At 37.0% G+C, this 20,114-nt stretch overlaps 1 protein-coding gene across 2 annotated transcripts in view; it reads right to left on the reverse strand.

The window, feature by feature from the left end:
* The window catches only part of MAN1A1 (mannosidase alpha class 1A member 1), a 162,223-nt gene that overhangs the window by 107,551 nt on the left and 34,558 nt on the right, over positions 1-20,114 (reverse strand). For both annotated transcript variants that reach the window (XM_025864927.2, XM_025864919.2), the window contains exons 3-4: positions 12,023-12,119; positions 9,605-9,720 (exon numbers count right to left, since the gene is read on the reverse strand). In XM_025864927.2, coding sequence (XP_025720712.1) covers positions 9,605-9,720; positions 12,023-12,119 — 213 coding nt within the window. The remainder of the gene's footprint in view (positions 1-9,604; positions 9,721-12,022; positions 12,120-20,114) is intronic.

The raw sequence follows: 20,114 nt of genomic DNA on the forward strand, positions 1-20,114 counted from the left end.
GTGCCAGTTTGAGAAGAAGATCCAGGCTTCTGGCTAAATTGTATGCACCTATTTGTTAATATCACACTTGATAAACAAGTGGAAGTTGGAAATTTTGGCTGAAGGCCTAACCACAAAAAAAATCTGGATTGGGGAAAATGCTCTTTCATTTTGACTTTCTGTCACCAAAAGCCTTTGAATCGAAGGACACACCTAGCCACATTCATATATAAATTTAATAAAATATATGGTGTAAATAAGGACACATCTAGAATCAAGAAGGGAGTATGACAAATCATGGAAAAATTAGGCCCCAGTACTAATCTCATATTGTCTTGGGTGTCTGAGACTTATAATTTCTGTAAGTTTAACCCTGCATATTTCTGGCCTCTGGTTCACTGCACATAAAAGTGAATTATGTGATAAACTGATAAAAAATGCTAAAATTGATATAAGTTTAATCAATAAACCATTTTATATGTCTCCTTCTCCCAATCCTTAACATTATACTCCATATCTCTATTGGGAAAGGCTTCCTTCAGTCAACAGATTTGATTCATGAGCACAAAGAACCTAACTCTCTTTGGACAAGAGGGAAAGTGAACACTTCAAAATTCTTGTTTCAAAATGAATGCCTAAAAGACTAACTTTCTCCCACTAGACAAAGCAGCATTTTAAACAACTCACAAAGTTTATTAGGTATTTATCAGGTATTTTTTACAGGCAATTTATTCACCAAAATTTTCTGTAAAATGATAGATTTTAATAGATCTCAGTAAGTGAAATAATGGGCCTGACCATTAGAATAACAAATTTAGCTTATAGCAGAGATTTAGTCATAGTTTTCTTTTGATGGAGCAGCTACAGAGGCAGAAACTTCCCCTGAAGAACTTTTATTTCTTTGCAATTATTTGGAATCAAACTTATACCAAGTTTAAGGAATTCTTAATTCTTATGATTCCACAGGGCGTGACAGATCTGATTGCACTAAATTGAAAAAGACCTCTTGGAAGAGGACTTTCATTTTCAGAAGCATTTTAATAATATTCTGAGTATTTGGTCCCAATTCTTAGACTTCTTTTTTAAGGATAATTCTCTGAGCCCTCAAATCAGAGACTACTTCTTTGCTAGCTATTCCTCCAAACTCCCTGCCAGTTCATTTTACTCAAAGATCTATAAGCGAGAAACAAGCAAGCATTAATAACTGCCCTACAACAATGCAGTAACTATGTTTAATAGTAACTGCTCTGCTACTAACATATATGATTTTATTTATTTATTTGAGAGACAGAGAGTGAGTGAGCAGGAGGAAGGGGGAAAGAGAATCTAAAACAGACTCCAAGCTGAGCCCAGAGCCCAGTGTGGGGCTTGATCCCACAACTGTGAGATCATGACCTAAGCTGAAACCAAGAGTTAACCTCGGATGCTTAACTGACTGAGCCACCCAGGCACCCCAAGATGAGACTTTCCAAGCCACTGATTAAGATTGGTTAACGGCCTATACACCTTGCCTACGTTTAAGCTTTAGCAGACAACTTTATTTATAAATAGTATTTCAAGGTGCATGTTGCATTAATATTTCGAGGATTAAAAGTATAAACTCCTTTTTAACAGATTAAATTGCAATATTAAACAATGTAATTTAGTGTAACATACGTCCTAGCAGCTTTTAGTTTCATATTTAAGTAACATGATATACCCTTAAGATGAACAAAGTGCAAGTTCTTTAGGCAAATAACCATCTCTATGTGAATAGGTTGGTTTTACTATGCAGGCCCAGAAGAACCCTTGAGTAGCAGTCCAATCCATCACTAATTACTGTCAGAGAGAACAGCTCAGTATCCTTTTAAAGTCAAAACGGAAATCATCACCCTTGGCAGGCGCTGATTAGCATTCAGATAGAAAATACTGAATGACTCCATTCAACAAGATAATTAACTTATCTGTGCCCATAAGGATATAATGCTGCTCTAAAACAGACTAAGGCAAATACCAAGATAAAAGTCACTTCTTTCATGGTCTATGGCATAGAACTCTGGACCTAAGTCAAGTATTCATCCAGGCATTTGAGAAGATCCAAAATTGCTTTTTGAGGTCAATTTATTTGCATCCTTCCAAAAGGGAACCTTATAACTTATTTTCCTGAAAAATAGGATGGCATTCTGTCTGGATAAAAGAACAGTCTGGATCATTAAACTGTTGGTGGGAATATAAATTGGTGCAGCCACTGTGGGGAAAACAGTATGCTGGTTCCTCAAAAAAATTAAAAACAAAATATCATATGATCCAGTAATTCCACTTTTGGGTATTTACTGAAAGAAAATGAAAACTCTAATCCAAAAAGACATACGGTATGCATGCATGCGTGTGTGTGTGCGCGCACACACGCACACAAGTACTACTCAGCAATGTGAAAAAGGATAAATCTTGCCATTTGTGACATGAATGGACATAGAAGGTATGATGCTAAGTGAAATAATTCAGGTGAATACCCAATATTTTTACAAATACCACTTGATTTCATTTATATGTGGAATCTAAAAGACAAAACAAATGAACAAACAAGAACAGAAAAGATTCATAAATACAGAGAAAAATCTGGTCATTGCCAGAGGTGAAGGGGATTAAGAAGTATAAACTTCCAGTTATAAAATAAATATGTCACAGGAATGAAAAGTACAGCATAGGGAATACAGTCAATAATACAGCAATAATGCTGTATGGTGACAGAGGGTGCCTATACTTAATGTTGTAAGCATTGCATAATGAATAGAATTGTGAAATCACTGTATTGTACACTTGAAACTAATATAATATTGTATGTCAACTATGCTTCAAATAAAAAGGGGGAAAGAGATAAAGTTACTTTTGCTACCAGTGCCTCTGTTATCTTAAACATACAGTATTCATTACAATCAAAGATACAATGCAGGTGGCTTGTCAAAGACCACCATCTCAACGTGTTGCTATGTAAGTGTTTGGAATAGGCTAATCAGCGATCCTTTGTCATTCTCAAAGCTCGGCCACTCATGCAGAGGTCTCACTTCACTTCAGTGAAGAAAAATGCTTCTTAATAGTAATTTTAATATAACTTTGGTGTTCACTGAGGTTTTATATAAGAAATTATTACCTGGAGAAAATTTCTACATATTCTATAAAATTCATACTGAAGACAGTTTTCAATAGTTCCCATCCAAGGACGTAGATAAACAATACTTCTTTGCGGTGACAGTAAAGAATGGGAAGCTCAGAACTGAATTTAGAAATGCCCAAATATGAAACTCTTGATCATCTGTCCTTATGTTAATGATTTTCCTGTACCAGGAGCCACCACAAATCCCTTCTGGAAGTAGGCTAGATAAAAACAAGTAGATCAACTACACTTGAACTCCAGATCTTTCCCAACTATTTCAAAATATGACACAGTACAGTTACCTGTGCTCCCTGTCAGCTTGTCTTCTAGCTGAGTCTAGCACAGTCTATTGGGAAGTAGGACAAGACAGCTTACCTTCTCATCCATTTAATTAGAATTTATTGAATACCTATGGAAAAATGCACTCTAATGAGTACTGTGATATTAAGATTACACGCCAAACCTTGGAGGACTCATTCTCTGGATGCCTATATATTTCTCAACTCCTTGTATTTCCTCTCCAAAAACAGGGTCACTGAGTTAGACAGACCTTGTTCACCCACAGCTCTTACTTGCTGCATGATTTGGGGCTGATTAAATAACCACCTCTTCATCTCTGAAAACAGGGAAAATACCCCTTAACCTGTATGGTTGTCACAAACACTAAACAAGATAACCTATGGAAAAAAATCACCTAGCATAATACCTGGCATGTCTCCATACTCTTTTTCTCCATACTCTTTAAATGGTGGTTTCCTCTTTCCTTTCTTCCTTCCTAAGAGAACCTGGCCCCAGCTAAGTACTGTTTTTCCTCCTAGACTATAAGCTCCATGAGGGTAAGTAACTGACCCTTAAAGGGTATTTGGTAAATGATACATGAATGAAAAAATGAATAATAAGTAACCAAGAATCTGTCTCAGATTCTTTGTTTTAGGATTACTTCGAATTAAAACCAGAAAACTCACCCATTGGAGTGTACCCTTAGAGGTCTGCCCAGATCTATGTGCCTCTACGGATACTTGAGTGGAATACAAAGCTCCACCTGGGAAGCCCTTGCTCCTACATATTATCCCAGTGATTTATTTCAAGCCAGTTATTAAAGCCTCCATTTGAACTTTGTGCTACCAAGTATGCAAATTGAATCAACTTGCTATGCCTTAATTAAAGAAAATGAGTTTTAGTTAATGACCGTATAAACCAATAAAAAACATTTACTTTACACCTTTAAGTGATGCAAATTGAATATTTCACATACAAACAAATTTATTCTTGACTGAAAGATTGGGTTTATACTCAGGAGCACCACAGGATAAACCAACTCTCAACAGCAGTGTTCCTGTTTCAGTTTCCTTCTTATTTTTCCCTTGTAATAAATTTGGATGCATTAACTTTTTTTTTGCAATACCCTCACATTGCCAATTAGAATACTTTAACAGGAAAAAGTGTTAATTTAAAAGCAAGCAAAAATTTATCCAAGCTGGAATAATATTACATGTTATCCCTAAAAATAAAAGAAATTTTCTCTTTGCTTAAGCTTTTCCAATCTTTCCACGCATGAGACAAATGGAAAAAGTTTGTGTTTTCACAAAGAAAACTGCACAATTGTTGATACAGTCACCTGAATCTATGAATAAACTGAACGAGTATAAAACAAATTCTCATAAAAGACATATTAAAACCAACTACAAAACTATAAGCTGAAGAACTTTATAAAACAATGATTAGGAGAGTAAAACAATATAGCTTTCCTCAACTTTATTTACTAATTTTAATATAAAAAGTACTATCACTTAGATGTTATTGATGAACTTTTTTTAAAGGAAAATATGACAATACCCAAAAAGAGAACTATAACAAATATGCTTGAAGACCTCTCACATTAGCAATGGTATTATATAATAAGCAGAAGCTTGAGACCTGTGGCTATGATTTTTAAAGTATATTTTGAAAGCTACAGACCAAGATTATCAATAACAGTTCTAAAATGGCATTTTACACAAGTCTGTCAATTAACTGGATAAAACTCTTATGAAAAAAGTAAAAATACAATTTTGAATAAACAACATTAAAGGTCAGTAGCTTAGCAATCACTCAGCAATAGTCCAATCGCTTTACCTTATAAGTAAGGAAGCAAAAAAATTGGCTCTTCTCCACAGTCTGATATCCCCTATTAGATTCCCTCTGCTTCCTCACAGGTCCCCACGGCCCACAGAACACATTCATGTCACCTGGTAGTGGTCTGAGGTCAGCCAACCGCCTTCTGTTACCTAGTCTGTTAGCTCAAGAGGCCTTTGTGCTTTAGTTCTTTTAAATAAATGTTTCCAAAGTTTCTCAGACTACTGCTGGGTCATGAAAGCAAAGAAATATTGCAGTATTTGGGGAGGTTTGGGGAAGCCATTCTTTAATTATCAGACTAGGGACCTGGATACTATTCAGGTCTGGTAGCACTAACATCTACTTTCCTGTCTTCAATCATTCAATTTTAGATAAATGAGTTCAGTAAAGATGCAGGATACAGATTAATATACAGAAATCTGTTGCATTTCTATACACTAACAATGAAGCAGCAGAAAGAGAAATTAAGAAAACAATCCCATTTACAATAGCACTAAAAATAATAAAATACCTAGGAATAAACTTAGCCAAGGAGGTGAAAGACCTATCTATACTCTGAAAACTAAGACAGTGGTCCAAGAAACTGAAGATGACACAAACAAATGGAAAGATATTCCATGCTCATGGATTAGAAGAGCCAATACTGCTAAAATGTCCATACTACCCAAAACAATCTATAGATTTAATGAAAGCCCTATCAAAATATCAACATTTTCCACAGAACTAGCACAAATAATCCTAAAATTTGAATGGAACCACAAAGGCCCCCAAATAGCCAAAGCGATCTTGAAAAGGAACAAGGCTGGCAGCCTAACAATCCCAGATTTCAAGACATACTACAAAGCTGTAGTAATCAAAATGGTATGGTACCGGCACAGAAACAGACACATAGATCAATAGAACAGAACACAGAGCCCAGAAATAAACACATGTTTATTTGGTCAATTAATCTATGATGAGGCAAGAATATGCAATGGGGAAAAGACAGTCTTCAACACATGGTTTTGGGAAAACTGGACAGCTACATACAAAAGCATGAAACTGGACCACTTTCTTATACCATACACAAAAATAAACTCAAAATGGATTAAAGACCTACATGTGAGACCTGAAACCATAAAATCCCTAGAAGAAAACACAGGCAGTAATTTCTTCAACATTGGCTGTAGAAACATTCCCTCAGACAAGGGAAACAAAAGCAAAGTGAGAGGTTTGAGACTACACCAAAGTAAAAAACTGCTACACAGCAAATGAAACCATCAACAAAATGAAAAGGCAACCTACCGAATGGGAGAAGATATTTGCAAATGACATATCTCATAAGGGGTTACTATCCAAAATATACAAAGAACTTTTACAGTTTAAGACCCAAAAAAAAATCTGATTAAAAAATGGGCAGAGGACCTGAATAGACATTTTTCCAAAAAAGACACAGCTGGCCAACGGACACATGAAAAGATGTTCAACATCACTCATCATCAGGGAAATGCAAATTAAAATCACATGAGATATCACTTTACACCTGTCAGAATGGCACAATACACAAGAAATAACAAGTGCTGGCAAGGATGTGGAGAAAAAGGAACACTCGTGCACTGTCGGTGGGAATGCAAATTGGTGCAGCCACCGTGGAAAACAGTATGAAGGTTCCTCTAAAACTTAAAAACAGAATTACCATATGATCCAATAATTTCACTACTGGGTATTTACCCAAAGAAAATGATAACACTGATTTGAAGATATGTGTACCCCTATGTTTATTGCAGCATTATTTACAATAGCCAAGACATGGAAACAACCCAAGTGACCACTGATAGAAGAAGAGATGTAGAAGATGTGATGTTTACACTTGGAATATTACCCAGTCATAAAAAAATGAAATCTTGCCATTTGCAACAACATGGATGGACCTAGAGGGTAAAATGCTAAGTGAAATAAGTTAGAGGAAGACTAATACCATATGATTTCACTCCTATGTGGAAATTTAAGAAACAAAAGAAAAAAGAAACCAAGAGAAAAGACCCCCCCCCAAAAAAAAACCCCAGACTTTTAAATACAGAGAACTGGTGTTAACACAAGGGAAGGGGGTGGGAGGACGAAATAGTAAAGGGGATTAAGAATATATTTATCTTGATGAGCACTATGAAATCTACAGAATTGTTCAATCAGTATATTGTACACTCAAAACTAATAGAACCCTGTTAATTGTACTTGAATTAAAGGAACAAAGAAACAAACAAATACTGGTTCACAATAGAAAAAAAATTATTCGATTTAGGACTCCAGTTCCTATTCCCCCAACCTTTTTTGAAAAGGCTGTGGGGAGGGAAGCCACTACCCATTTTCTCTCCCACAGACAGCTGAAGACAAGCCCTATTTAAAGGTAGGTAGCTGAATTTACTTATACGTAACAAGGTGGGACAGAAATATTAGTAAGAGACAACAAATTCTCAAAAAGAAACAGAATGTCTTTTTTCATTGCTTTAATTTTTCATACACCATTCTATTGATAATATTAGAGCTACCACAAGTCATTCCAATCAGATAGCTATAGAACCTTGAGGGAACCACCAGCTCCCTGGGTCTGTTTTCTCATTTTTAAAATGAAAGAGCCAAACACATTGATCTCTAAGGTCCCTTTATATTGGAATATGTCTTCTTTATATTCTCAATTCAATTATAAGGCAGATTAAACATAGACTTATCTCATTGTCCTTTAAGGCAGCAATCTCCAAAATGGGGCATATAAGGCAATTAATAAGAGGGTTGGGACAAAATATTCAAACTTTTAATTTATACAGGTTTTTAATGCAAAGAGTTAGGAAAAACATTTAGTTTTACTGATCTTTAATATTCTGACACTGGTATCCTCACTGGGTCTGTGGGAGAAAAGAGCTCCATAGTGGGGGCATTGACAGGGAAACACTCTTTCTTTATCCATTCTCAACATACAGCATGTTGCTTGTGCCTGGTTATGGGGGTTTACAGGTATTGGATGCATACCAGATGGCCAAGAGGCTTACAATGCTTTCTGTGGAAGAATCTCAGATTAAAAATAATACCAATAATGCAAAATTAGTGAATGACTAAAAAACAGCTGGGCCAACACTCTTTCTTTTCTTAGAACAAGTTTTTTGGTCAGCCTCATTATATGAGGTAAAATAGTGACGTTAGATTAGCTCTGACATGACGTTGTCCTCCCAAATCAAAATTATCAAGAAGCACTGCGAGTGTCCAGTCTCCTAAATTCTGAACCTTTTCCTTAGTGTATAATAGGTTTTGAAGTATTTGTTAAGAATGAGAGTACACATACAAAGATTTTTTAAGACTTCAAATACACAGTGACAGAATTTTATACAGCGAAGGGTATACAGTGAACAAAGGCTGAAGCCGTATATGTGCAAGAGTGGATGCCGCTGCTGTTGGATGCGTGTTGAGAGTTTAGCGGAGTGTCCCCACGGTATTGCTGCGTCAGCGTTCGAGTGGCCTGTGGGGGCCCTCCAACAACGCTAGCTCCCTCCTCATGCAAGCACATGTCCTGCAGAACAGCCTGCAGAAGCACAAGCAAATGCAAGTCCCTGATGTGATTCCCCGCCCCCCCCCCCACTCACCCTTGTGATCAACAGTCTCCCTCGCCTCCCAGGGCCTTTCTCCCTTGTGCACGCCTTAGAAAAGACCCCTGTGGCGCTCAACCCAAACCTCCGCTCTTTTTGGTTTGATTTGACCATTCTGGCCTTAGCCTAGGGCCCCAAAGGACTACACCCACCCTAATAAGGGCATGTACCCCAGGTCCCCTCTGCCTTGACGTCTCTGTGTGGCCCGGGAGGCTGCTGCATACCTCCTCAGGACCTGTGACTGATAAACTTCTCTATTTTAATTTCTCTGTGGTCTTTTGTTGAACTGTATCTCATCACCTGGCACCTTGTGCTCCACTGAACAAAATCAAAACGATGTGCCCTGACACGGTGCAAAACAGGACCTGTGTGTTACCACACAGATGTGTGCCGGACTCACAGCCCTACCACGCAACTAGCTGTCATCTGGCTAAGCCTCTGAAACTCCGGTTTCTAAACCGCGCAGGCAGGAAAACAATGCCCATCTCATAGGATGGTTGTGAGACTTGAACAGGAAGGTCTCGATAAATTTTAATTTCTTTTCCTTACTCTTAATTATGCCAAAAACAAAAACAAAAACAAAAACAAAAACCCAAAGACGTACTTGTGTAGTAATGGAGGGCAAGACTATAGTGTGGTACTATTTAAAATTGCATTATTTGTTTCTGCTCGGTCATATAACACAAGAATTGGTCCCACAACAGAGTTTGTCCATGTTAAGCTGAGACTTAAGAACTGAATTGGCAGCTTTTGTTTAACTCACCACATTAAAATCTAGATTCTCTTCAACCCATGATTTTGCCTCTTCAAATTCATCTTTCATTTCCATTATAAAAAGTGTATCCAGGGCATCTACTATTGTTGCTCCTTTAATACTACCTGAAAATATCAGAAAAATATTTATTGATTAAAATATTTGACAGAGACATACAAGCAAATTGACCATACCTGGAAAGGGAGAGGAAGACGATAATACTGAATTTATTAATGAACAGTAATACCGAACACAGTCTAAAATTTTCACTGAAAGAAGATTTAAAAGCTGCCTTAAAACCCAGCTAATAATTATCACAGGCTATGGACTGATACACTAATCTTTAAAGTTTCTTCTAAGCTGTAGAAAATATCTCTTAGAAATTTCATTTGTGACTGCATTCTCTAGCAAGAAAAAAATAGATCTGAAACAAAGGAGCAATACACATATTAATTTTAGTGTAATCACATCCAAGTGTACCTGTGCAAAACTTTTAAATATAATTAGTTCTAAAAGTATGATAGCTCTAAGAAGCCATTATTCAAAAATGGAATTCACCCCCTCTTTGAAAGCCTGACTGATCCTAACCTCCCCTCCTACCCACCCAGCCCATCTTGACTCTATGATTCATTTCCTCCGAAGCCCCTTGACATGAAGATTTTACACTGATCTTGCACTTATCGCTTTCTGCCTTTCAGTGTAATTACTTGTGTGCATCTCTTTTAGTCTGCAAACTTCCTCAGAATGGAGAAGTCATGTCTTCTTCATCTGCACATTCCATACTAAGAGACTTAGTATGTTTCAATGCTTAATAATAATTTAAAAAAAATCATCAACACATTAACAGAGAACCAAATAATCTCTTTGATAAAGATTATGACAAATTTACACAAAACTGAATTATTAATGATACAAGCAACTTTCATAGAGATAAAGGCAAAAACAGAATTAGATTTTAAAAAGTTATAGTAAATAATGAAAAACTAAAAGCTTCTGAGTCTGTATGAAGTTTCTGAATTTGTCTTCAATTCCTATGTCTTACCACCCATGCTTACTGAAAACACTATTTTATAAAAACATCTGAAATCACTTCTACTGCCACTACTCCAGGTTTGGGCTCTCTTCATCTCTAAACTGTGTCACTGTAAAAGGCCCGCCAGCCTTTCTTCCACTCTGCCAGTTCCTCCTACCTGTCCTTATAATTCCCTACTCCCTACCTGAGTTCCTACTTCATATGAATATCTGCACTTGAAAGATGAATATCTACTGAACCATCTAATGCTTTGACAACTATTTACACACAGGTCTTCTGCACTAGGCCAGGAACTCTGCAAAGACTTGTACTGTGTTGATTAACACCAATGCTGGAAGGAGAGCCAAACACATGGAAGATCCTGAATAAAGGGAAAAGCATAGCGTGGTGATTAGAACCATGGATTCTGACCTTAGCCACACCTGGGTTCTGGCCCCAGCTCAGTTAGTATGTGGCTAATACGAGGCAAGCTATTCTGAGCTGCATTTTTCTCATCTATAAAATGTGTATAATAATGAGGTTAAGTGAGATGTCCAACAATTGGCACTTGGCACATAATGTCAGTTGATACTGTTGTTTGTTATATGATTTGATACTATTTAACACCTTCAGTTATAGCATAAAAAGTCACATTTTCTATGGGGAATTAAGAAGTGTCAGAATGACTCTATCCCCTTCATCCTCTTACTTATAGGCAAAATTGTGCTGGTTAAAAAAGAATCCAGTGCGATAAGAAGGGCACCGGGTACCTCTGTGACCCAAGGAACCCAACATTTCTGTTACCTAGCTTCCTCACCTCCACAATGGGAATGTTATTAACACTCCCAGGACCAATCACCAAGGCATGCTGTGAGGACCAAATGCAATAAAGCATGCCAAAGTCGATAAATGGAAGTTCAAATAACTGACCTAATCCATTCTCACTTTCTCTTCTATGGCACAAACAGGAGCAACCCAGAGCTAAAGTCGAGAGTCACCAAGATACAGTGAAGATCACCATGCAGGCTGCCTTGGCCCGCTTATCAATAAAGACACTACTTTTACCTGACAGGAAGCAGTTAATGGGGCTGACCAAATGTTCCTCAGCTGGGTCTCACCCCTGGAGCTAAAACTCATGATGCTGTGCCTATATCCATTAAATAAGAATCTTTGGAAGTGTTCCCAGGCATTAGTATTTTTTTCAAGGGACGCAAGTGATTCTATGTGCTCTTTTTCTAATGTAAAGTGCTCTGTCTGAAGGACACACTATGCACAGTCCTTACAGGTAACTCCCATCAGGTATGCAAGTTTCCTAGCAACATGGCCAGGAGGGGCATACAAACATCGCCACCCACAAGTTCTGGCAACTGGAGAAAAGTTACTGTCACTAGGAAACCAAAGCACATTCTACTCACCAAACAAACTGCTCGAATGGCCTTCTTTTGATATAGGTTTCAGTTCATTTAATCCCCAGGCATACCGTTTATAATTATTCCAAGCATGTTTCATCATCTGAGAAAAGAAATGAAAATGGGATTATAATTTGAATTTGAGAGGTTTTTGCTACAAAATAGATCATCTGTTGAAGACTTAAATGTTAAAGCCTTAATACTCACTGCTTAGTTAAAAGGACAATTATTAATTAGGTGACAGTGGTACGAATAAACTAGCACACACACACACACACATACCCATTGCCTCTTTATATTTACAAAAGGAGATTTCTTTAAAAGAGCACATACCATTTTTTTTATTTAAATTCAATTAGCCAGCATACAATATAGCATTAGTTTCAGATGTAGCGTTCAATAATTCATCAGTTGCACATAACACCCAGTGCTCATCACATCACATGCCCTCCTTAATGCCCATCACCCAGTTACCCCATCCTGCCACCACCCCAGCAATCCTGTTTGTTTCCTATAGTTAAGAGTCTCTCATGGTTTTCCTTCCTCTCTGATGACTTCCCATTCAGTTTTCCCTCCCTTCCCCTATGATCTCTGCGCTATTTCTTCTATCACCAACATCTGTCATTTCCTAACTTGTTAATTTTAGCCATTCTCACTGGTGTGAGGTAATATCTCATTGTGGTTTTGATTTGTATTTCCCTGATGGCTAGTGATATTGAGCACTTTTTCATGTGTCTGTTGGCCATTTGGATGTCTTCTTTGGAGAAATAAATGTCTGTTCATATCTTCTGCCCATTTCTTGACTGGATTATGATTTTTGGGTGTTGAGTTTGGTAAGCTCCTTATAGATCGTGGATACTAGTCCTTCATCTGATATGTCATTTGCAAATATCTTCTCCCATTCCATAGGTTGCCTTTTAGTTTTGTTGACTGTTTCCTTTGCTACACAAAAGCTTTTTATCTTGATGAAGTCCTAATCATTCAGTTTTGTTTTTGTTTCCCTTGCCTTTGGAGACGTGTCTAGCAAGAAGTTGCTGTGGCCAAGGTCAAAGAGGTTGCCGTCTGTGTTGTCCTCAAGTATTTTGATGGATTCCTGTCTCACATTTAGGTCCTTCATCCATTTTGAGTTTATCTTTGGGTATGGTGTAAGAAAATGGTCCAGTTTCATTCTTCTGTATGTGGCTGTCCAATTTTCCTAGTACCATTTTTTGAAGACACTGTCCCTTTTCCATTGGATATTCTTTTATGCTTTGTCGAAGATTAGTTGACCATAGAATTGAGGGTCCATTTCTGTGTTCTCTATTCTGTTCCATTGATCTATGTGTCTGTTTTTATGCCCGCACCATACTGTCTCGATGATTACAGCTTTGTAATAGAGCTTTAAGTCTGCCATTGTAATGCCACCAGCTTTGGTTTTCTTTTTCAACATTCTTCTGCCTATTCGGGGTCTTTTGTGATTCCATACAAATATTAGGATTATTTGTTCCAGCTCTGTGAAAGACTTTGATGGTATTTTGATAGGGATTGCATTGAATGTGTAGTTTGCTCTAGGTAGCATAGACATTTTAACAATATTTGTTCTTCCAATCCATGACCATGGAATGTTTTTCCATTTCTTTGTATCTTCCTTGATTGCTTTCATAAGTATTCTGTAGTTTTTAGAATATAGATCCTTTACCTCTTTGGTTAGGTTTATTCCTAGGTATCTTATGGTTTTTGTTGCAATTGCAAATGGAATCGATTTCTTAATTTCTCTTTCTTCTGTCTCCTTGTTAGTGTATGGAAATGCAACTGATTTCTGTGCATTGATTTTATATCCTGCCACGTTGCTGAATTCTTATATGAGTTCTAGCAATTTTGGGGTGGAATCTTTTGGGTTTTCCACATAAACTATCATGTCATCTGAGAAGAGTGAGAGTTTGACTCTTTTTTGCCAATTTGAATGCCTTGTATTTCTTTTTGTTGTCTGCTGAGGCTAGGACTTCTAGTACTATGTTGAACAACAGTGGTGAGAGTGGATATACCTGCCATGTTCCTGACCTTAGGGGAAAAGCTCTCAGCTTTTCCCCATTAAGAATTATATGTGCTTTGGGCTTTTTGTAGATGATTTTTATGATATTGAGGTACATTCCCTCTATCCCTACACTGGAGAGTTTTAACCAAGAAAGGATGCTGTACTTTGTCAAATGCTTCTTCTGTATCAGTTGAGAGGATCATATGTTTCTTGTCTTTTCTTTTATTAATGTGATCTATCACATTGATTGATTTGCGAATGTTGAACCACCCTTGCATCCCCAGAATAAATCCCAGTTTGTCCTGGTGAATAATCCTTTTAATGTACTGTTGGATCCTATTGGCTAGTTTCTTGGTGAGAATTTTGGTATCCATATTCGTCAGGGATATTGGTCTGTAATTCTCCTTTTTGGTGGGGTCTTTGTCTACTTTTGGGATCAAAGTAGTGCTGGCCTCATAGAACGAATTTGGAAGTTTTCCTTCCCTTTCTATCTTTTGAAACAGCTTCAGAAGAATAGGTATTAGTTCTTCTTTAAATGTTTGGTAGAATTCCCCTGGAAGCCATTCAACCCTGGACTCTCCTTTGTTGGGAGATTTTTGATTACTGCTTCAATTTCCTTGCTGGTTATGGGTCTGTTCAGGTTTTCTATTTCTTCCTGTTTCAGTTTTGGTAGTTTAAAAAGAGCACATATCGTTTTTAATTCAGTTCCCAGTAACAGAAATTTAGCTTTTCGTAAAAGGATAACCATTCATACATTTATCTATTTCATTCTCATGAAAAGTCAACTCTGCAAAGAGTCTATATTTAAGATTCTGGTTTTTGCACAAGTTCTTTGTATTTTGTCAACCTCATAGTATATAGACAAATATACAAGGTTATCACTTTAAACACTTTGATGTATTTGACCAAGTCTATGTGGAGAAGTCTAGACAATATAAATGAAACTCTATGATTATATCTAAATTTGGGGAAATTTCAGCTTGTTTTAATATAATCAATCTTAATTGTATACATGTGTGTATCCCTGTGTAACTAAAGACTGATTTGTATACTCCTAATCTAGACTCCTTGTACCAAGAAGGTTTTTAAAGGCCAAACCTCTCTGCCACAATTATATAAATTATTTTTAAATTAACTTTAATAAAATTAATTTATCTACATATAACGAAAACCAAATTAATTTTTCCTGGCTTACAGATAAAGTTCTGACTTATTGTGCTAAACATTAACTCTAGTAGAAAGTGAACAATTTTCAAGGGGAGAAATTGTTCTAAAAGCCTGTCAAAATAGTTGCCTAACCACTGTATAACAGGTGTAGAAATTTTTTTATGACTCAAAGAATATAATTATTTTTGTATAAATTTTTTTAAAGAGGGCAAGGGACTCTTTATGTGTCTAGAATTTATTCATGCCACTATTCCCAATCCATTAGCAACAGTAATCAAAATATGGGCATAATTTGAAAATGTTCTCCTCTGGCTCCAAATTTTAAAATATCTTAAAAAGCATCACCTAAAGTTACAAATACCACATGAGGGCTGTTTATCACTAAAAATCTTCAGTGAGATCAATATAATTTTATTAATTAAGTCTTCATATGTCCCTGAACACAATAATAAAAATCTTTCTTTAGCCAATTTGTATATTATTTTCCTATCTCACTACCATTACTATGAATAATAACTACCAAAAATCTGTACAATTTGCCGGGTACTCTGCTAAATGCTCTACATTCAGTATTGTACTCAATTATAATTTCAACTCTGAAATGTTGTATTACTATTATTTGGTAGATAAAGAAACTGTGGCTTGGAAGTTAAAACCCAAAGTACTTTATTCAAGGTTATGTTATTTCTTCACAGCTGAAGAGCCAGGGTTCATCCCTGTGTTGGCCTGACTCCAAAGTCATGGCATTAACCAACACATTGCATCATCTTCCTTTAATGAGTCAGCATCAGAATCTTCCTTTGATGAATCAGACTGTTGATCTTCCACCAGTCAAAAGAATGTGGACAAGGTAGCACTTTCAAGATTTTCTCCTTATAATTTTATTGGAAAGTATAATAGATTTAAGGATAAAATAACCTAATTTATAATCCCTATTATGCCACTGATTAGTCCCATAAACATGGACGAATCATAGTTTTTATGAGACTTTATCTGAAAAAAATGGGATAATTTCTCATGGGGTGTGTGTAAGGAATACATGAACATAGCCTGTGATTGCACCTACTGTACTGCTTCCCACATGGTGGGTAATCACATGTTTATTGAATTTAAACCTATACTGAAACCAATTAAATTCACATCACAGAAAAAGAAACCAATGAGCCTCTGAAAAGACTAGGGATATGAAATCCACGAAAACACCTTGAGATTACATCTGAGTTTGATTTGGTTTTCCTATTAAATGTACTACATTTGGTAAACTTCATTCCTGTAAATTTCCAAAGACACTTTATAAATTCAAAAGCTTTTGAAATATACCTGACACAAGAGCAACCACAACAACAAAACTTTATGATGATTTGTTTCAGCTCTAAGTCTGAGTAGAAACCAGTGTCATATACTATTAATGACTCAAAGATGGCATAAATCATTCCCATAGAAGATTGCTGCTTTATCAAAAATTATCATCTATACAATGTACCACTAGTACAGAACCTCCTTGAATTACCTCTGTAGTGTATATTAACCTTTCTCATCTTTTTTCCCCAAGGGAAAATCTGACACTAATTACTTGGTTTCCTACATTTCAAAAGTTGCTGTGACACATTTCTCAAAATGGGTTCCTCATCCCATGGGATTTCTAGGGTTAGAGAGTGAAAAGAAAAAGAAAAAGAAAACCATGTGGTCAAAATACCTTGAATGGAACAAAGAGTGGTTTCTCCGGGACCTCGTGAAATAAGAAGGAATGGCCATGTTGTTAACTGATTCCAGTGGCTGATGACCTCTGGAAATGGTTTACCAAGTTAAAGCCAAACAGAAGACATGGTGTGTGTGTGTGTGTGTGTGTGTGTGTGTGTGTGTGTGTGTGTTTGTTTAGAATACCAGAGAGAATGAACTCACAAGTCATATATAAAGTCAGCTTTGTAACTAAGATTTATGACTTATACAGATATCTGAAAACATCAAAATGCTACTGGCTTCTAATTTTACAATATTAAGCCACTAGCCAGCTGAGGGACCATGGGGATGAAGGCATTTAATCTCTCTAGACTCAGTGTGCTTATGAACTGATAGGACAAGAAGGTCAATTCCAAAATTCAACTACTAACAAAGAAGTCCATGGATAGGATTAATCTTCATCTTCACATGCTCCTTAATTTTGTTTTGTAGTCTTTCATCAATTTAATTAAGAGTTCTACAGCCTGAAATCCCAAATAGAAGGATTAAAATAGCCCTAAACTGGAGGTTGATTAGGACTTCAAACACAGTTGTAAAACCCTCATGAAAAAGTAACCCTGAAAGCATAAGAAAGATTTATATTTTCCTGAATGCTTATAGTTGCATTAGTGAGGGGTATAGCTAACACATGGTGTGAATGGAAACAGAAGAGAATGATACAAAATTCCAAAATACTAATCCACTATCTTGACCCAGAAAAATTTGAATTAAGACATGAAATATCCAAAAAAATAACATTTTTCTCCTTGACTCTATGCTTATCAAAGATTCTTCTACTAGTGATTTCTTCTCAATTGGCATCAGGGCTAAGTAATTAAACAATGTCATTTATTGAGTGTCTGCTACACTATGAATAATAAGATGCTAAAGGATTAAAAGAAAGTGTACATGAGTCTATCATGCTTATAATCTAATTGATAATGCATGGAAGCTTAGCATTGTCTCTTCTTACATACCCATAAATGTTTATAAATATAGCAGAATAAGAAAACTAATGTACCCAACTCTACTGTTGTACCTAATGATTTATTTTCAATTTTATTTTATGACATATTCAAGGGCATGAGAAGCCACAACCAAAAAAAATGCTTGAATTTTTCCCAGGTTTGTATAGATTTCATAACTTACATTTTTATTGCTAGGAAATACCCATCCAAATATTTTTATTTGCTGATGCTTTAGCCATATGATCTTAGGTTAGTCACAATAAATACATTAAAAATCTTTTTGAGAATCACAGTTTTTGCCAGACAGATCTTATGAAGACTTGAGCTTTCATTGGCCCTTTAAAAAAGCCTGCAAGCTCAAGTCCCACTCATAGCCCCCTCCCGTGTGGCCTTACACAAATTTCCATCATTTGTACAGCATGATCAGAGTTAAGTCCCTGGCCCCAGCTGACTGATCTAGGGGCTGATGCCTGACCCAAAGGCAGACACCTAAGGGCTGCCATGAGCCCTGGAGATGAGGTGCCTGGATCTGAAGCTCTCTCTAATGGATGGACCAATCCAATCCTCTACCTATGGAAGTATAACAGATATTCACAGAGAATCCAGAGGCCAGAGTGAGGGAGAAGCAGAGAAGTACAAATACGCAAAGGGAAAAGACCATAAAAAGGGAGTTATGAGGCCGATGAAACCATGAGGGAGATAGACGGTAAGGAGAGAAAAGCACGAGGAGGCTGGGAAGCAGACATGGCGTCCCGGGAGAGTTAGGTCAGGTCTGTAGAGCCGCTGTGGCACTACAAACAATGCTGCTGAATCCTGAATGTTGATGAATTCTCTTCTACTCCGTGAGATGTGGCTCTGCCTGCTGAGATTGTTTACTTACTTCCCCATGTGTCCTTATAGAAAATGTCACTTATTGAAGAGGAATTTGTGAAAGAGCAGGTCACAGGTGCAGGCATCTGACAAACTGGGTTCATATCCCAGTTCTGCCATCATTAATGTGACTCTAAGTGAGGCAAGGAATCTCTCTGAACCCACCTGCCACACCCATAGATGTAAATAAATAAAAGAACTAGCCTCATTAGTTACCATGATGATTAAGTAAAATAATGCATGTAAAGAGCCTAATACATTGCCTGACAAAGTAAGTGCATGATAAATTATAGGCACTATGCTTATTTTTATTAAAAATCTAAGCATGTCTCTGATCACTGTAATCTGAACAAGCATCATACATTTTCCTAATAACATATATAAATAGGAGAAGCAAATATACATAAAACCAGGCAAACTTATTTAGCACACAAACTCTAAATCTATACATTTAAAAATATATACAACTATTTGGTATCCAAAAGGAGGAAGAAGAAAGAATGATGTAAGGCAATATGGGTCAACTTTAATTCTGAAGATTCATATACTGGCTTTCTTGAAGTCTTAGTTGTGTTGGGTATGCTTCTATAGGGGGTTTGCTGGAGGGATTTGGGGGTGATCTAGGGCATACATATGCCCACAAGAGGCAGTAATGCACAACGAGCTTTACTCGCTGGTGGCTGGACAGGGTTGCATGAGAAGTGGAAGTCCTTCACAGCATGACTGTCCGGGGCACCTGGGTGGCTCAGTCAGCTGAGTGGCCGACTCTTGGTTTTGGCTCAGGTCATGATCTCAGGGCTGTGGGATGAAGCCCTGTGTAGGGCTCCATGCTCAGTGCAGAGTCTGCTTGAGATTCTCTGCCTCTTCCTCTCCCTTTGCCCTTCCTCCCCCCACTCGCACATGTGCACTCTCTCTCTAAAACAAATAAATATATAAAATCTTAAAAAAAAAAAAAAAAGGAAAGACTGTCCAGAGGCTTAAGGAAAAGAAGCCATCCTCCAGAAAGAAAGGAGAGCAAGGGAACTCCCAGGAGAGAGGGAGCTTACATGCTAAGTGACTTCGTTCAGAAGCATGAGAGGGAGAACTCCAGAAGGGAGTAGCAGCCTGAGGTATTAAAACCACAAGGCCCTATCTTATCAATGGTCAACAGATGCTGGGTAAGGTTTCACAAAGCGTGTAAGGCAGGCAGGCTGTAAATGGCTAAAACTCTGCTTGTATTTTTCTTTTCTTTTCTTTTCTTTTCTTTTCTTTTCTCTTCTTTTCTTTTCTTTTTTTTTCTTTTCTCTTCTTTTCTTTCTCCCTCCCTCCCTCCCTTCCTTCCTTTCTTTCGTAATTGGATGTGAAAAAATTTGAATTTAGT

This window comes from Callorhinus ursinus, unplaced genomic scaffold (assembly GCF_003265705.2).
Source record: "Callorhinus ursinus isolate GAN/ISIS: 27379988/994484 unplaced genomic scaffold, GSC_fseal_2.0 scaffold6, whole genome shotgun sequence".
In the NCBI taxonomy this organism is placed as follows: Eukaryota; Metazoa; Chordata; class Mammalia; order Carnivora; family Otariidae; genus Callorhinus; species Callorhinus ursinus.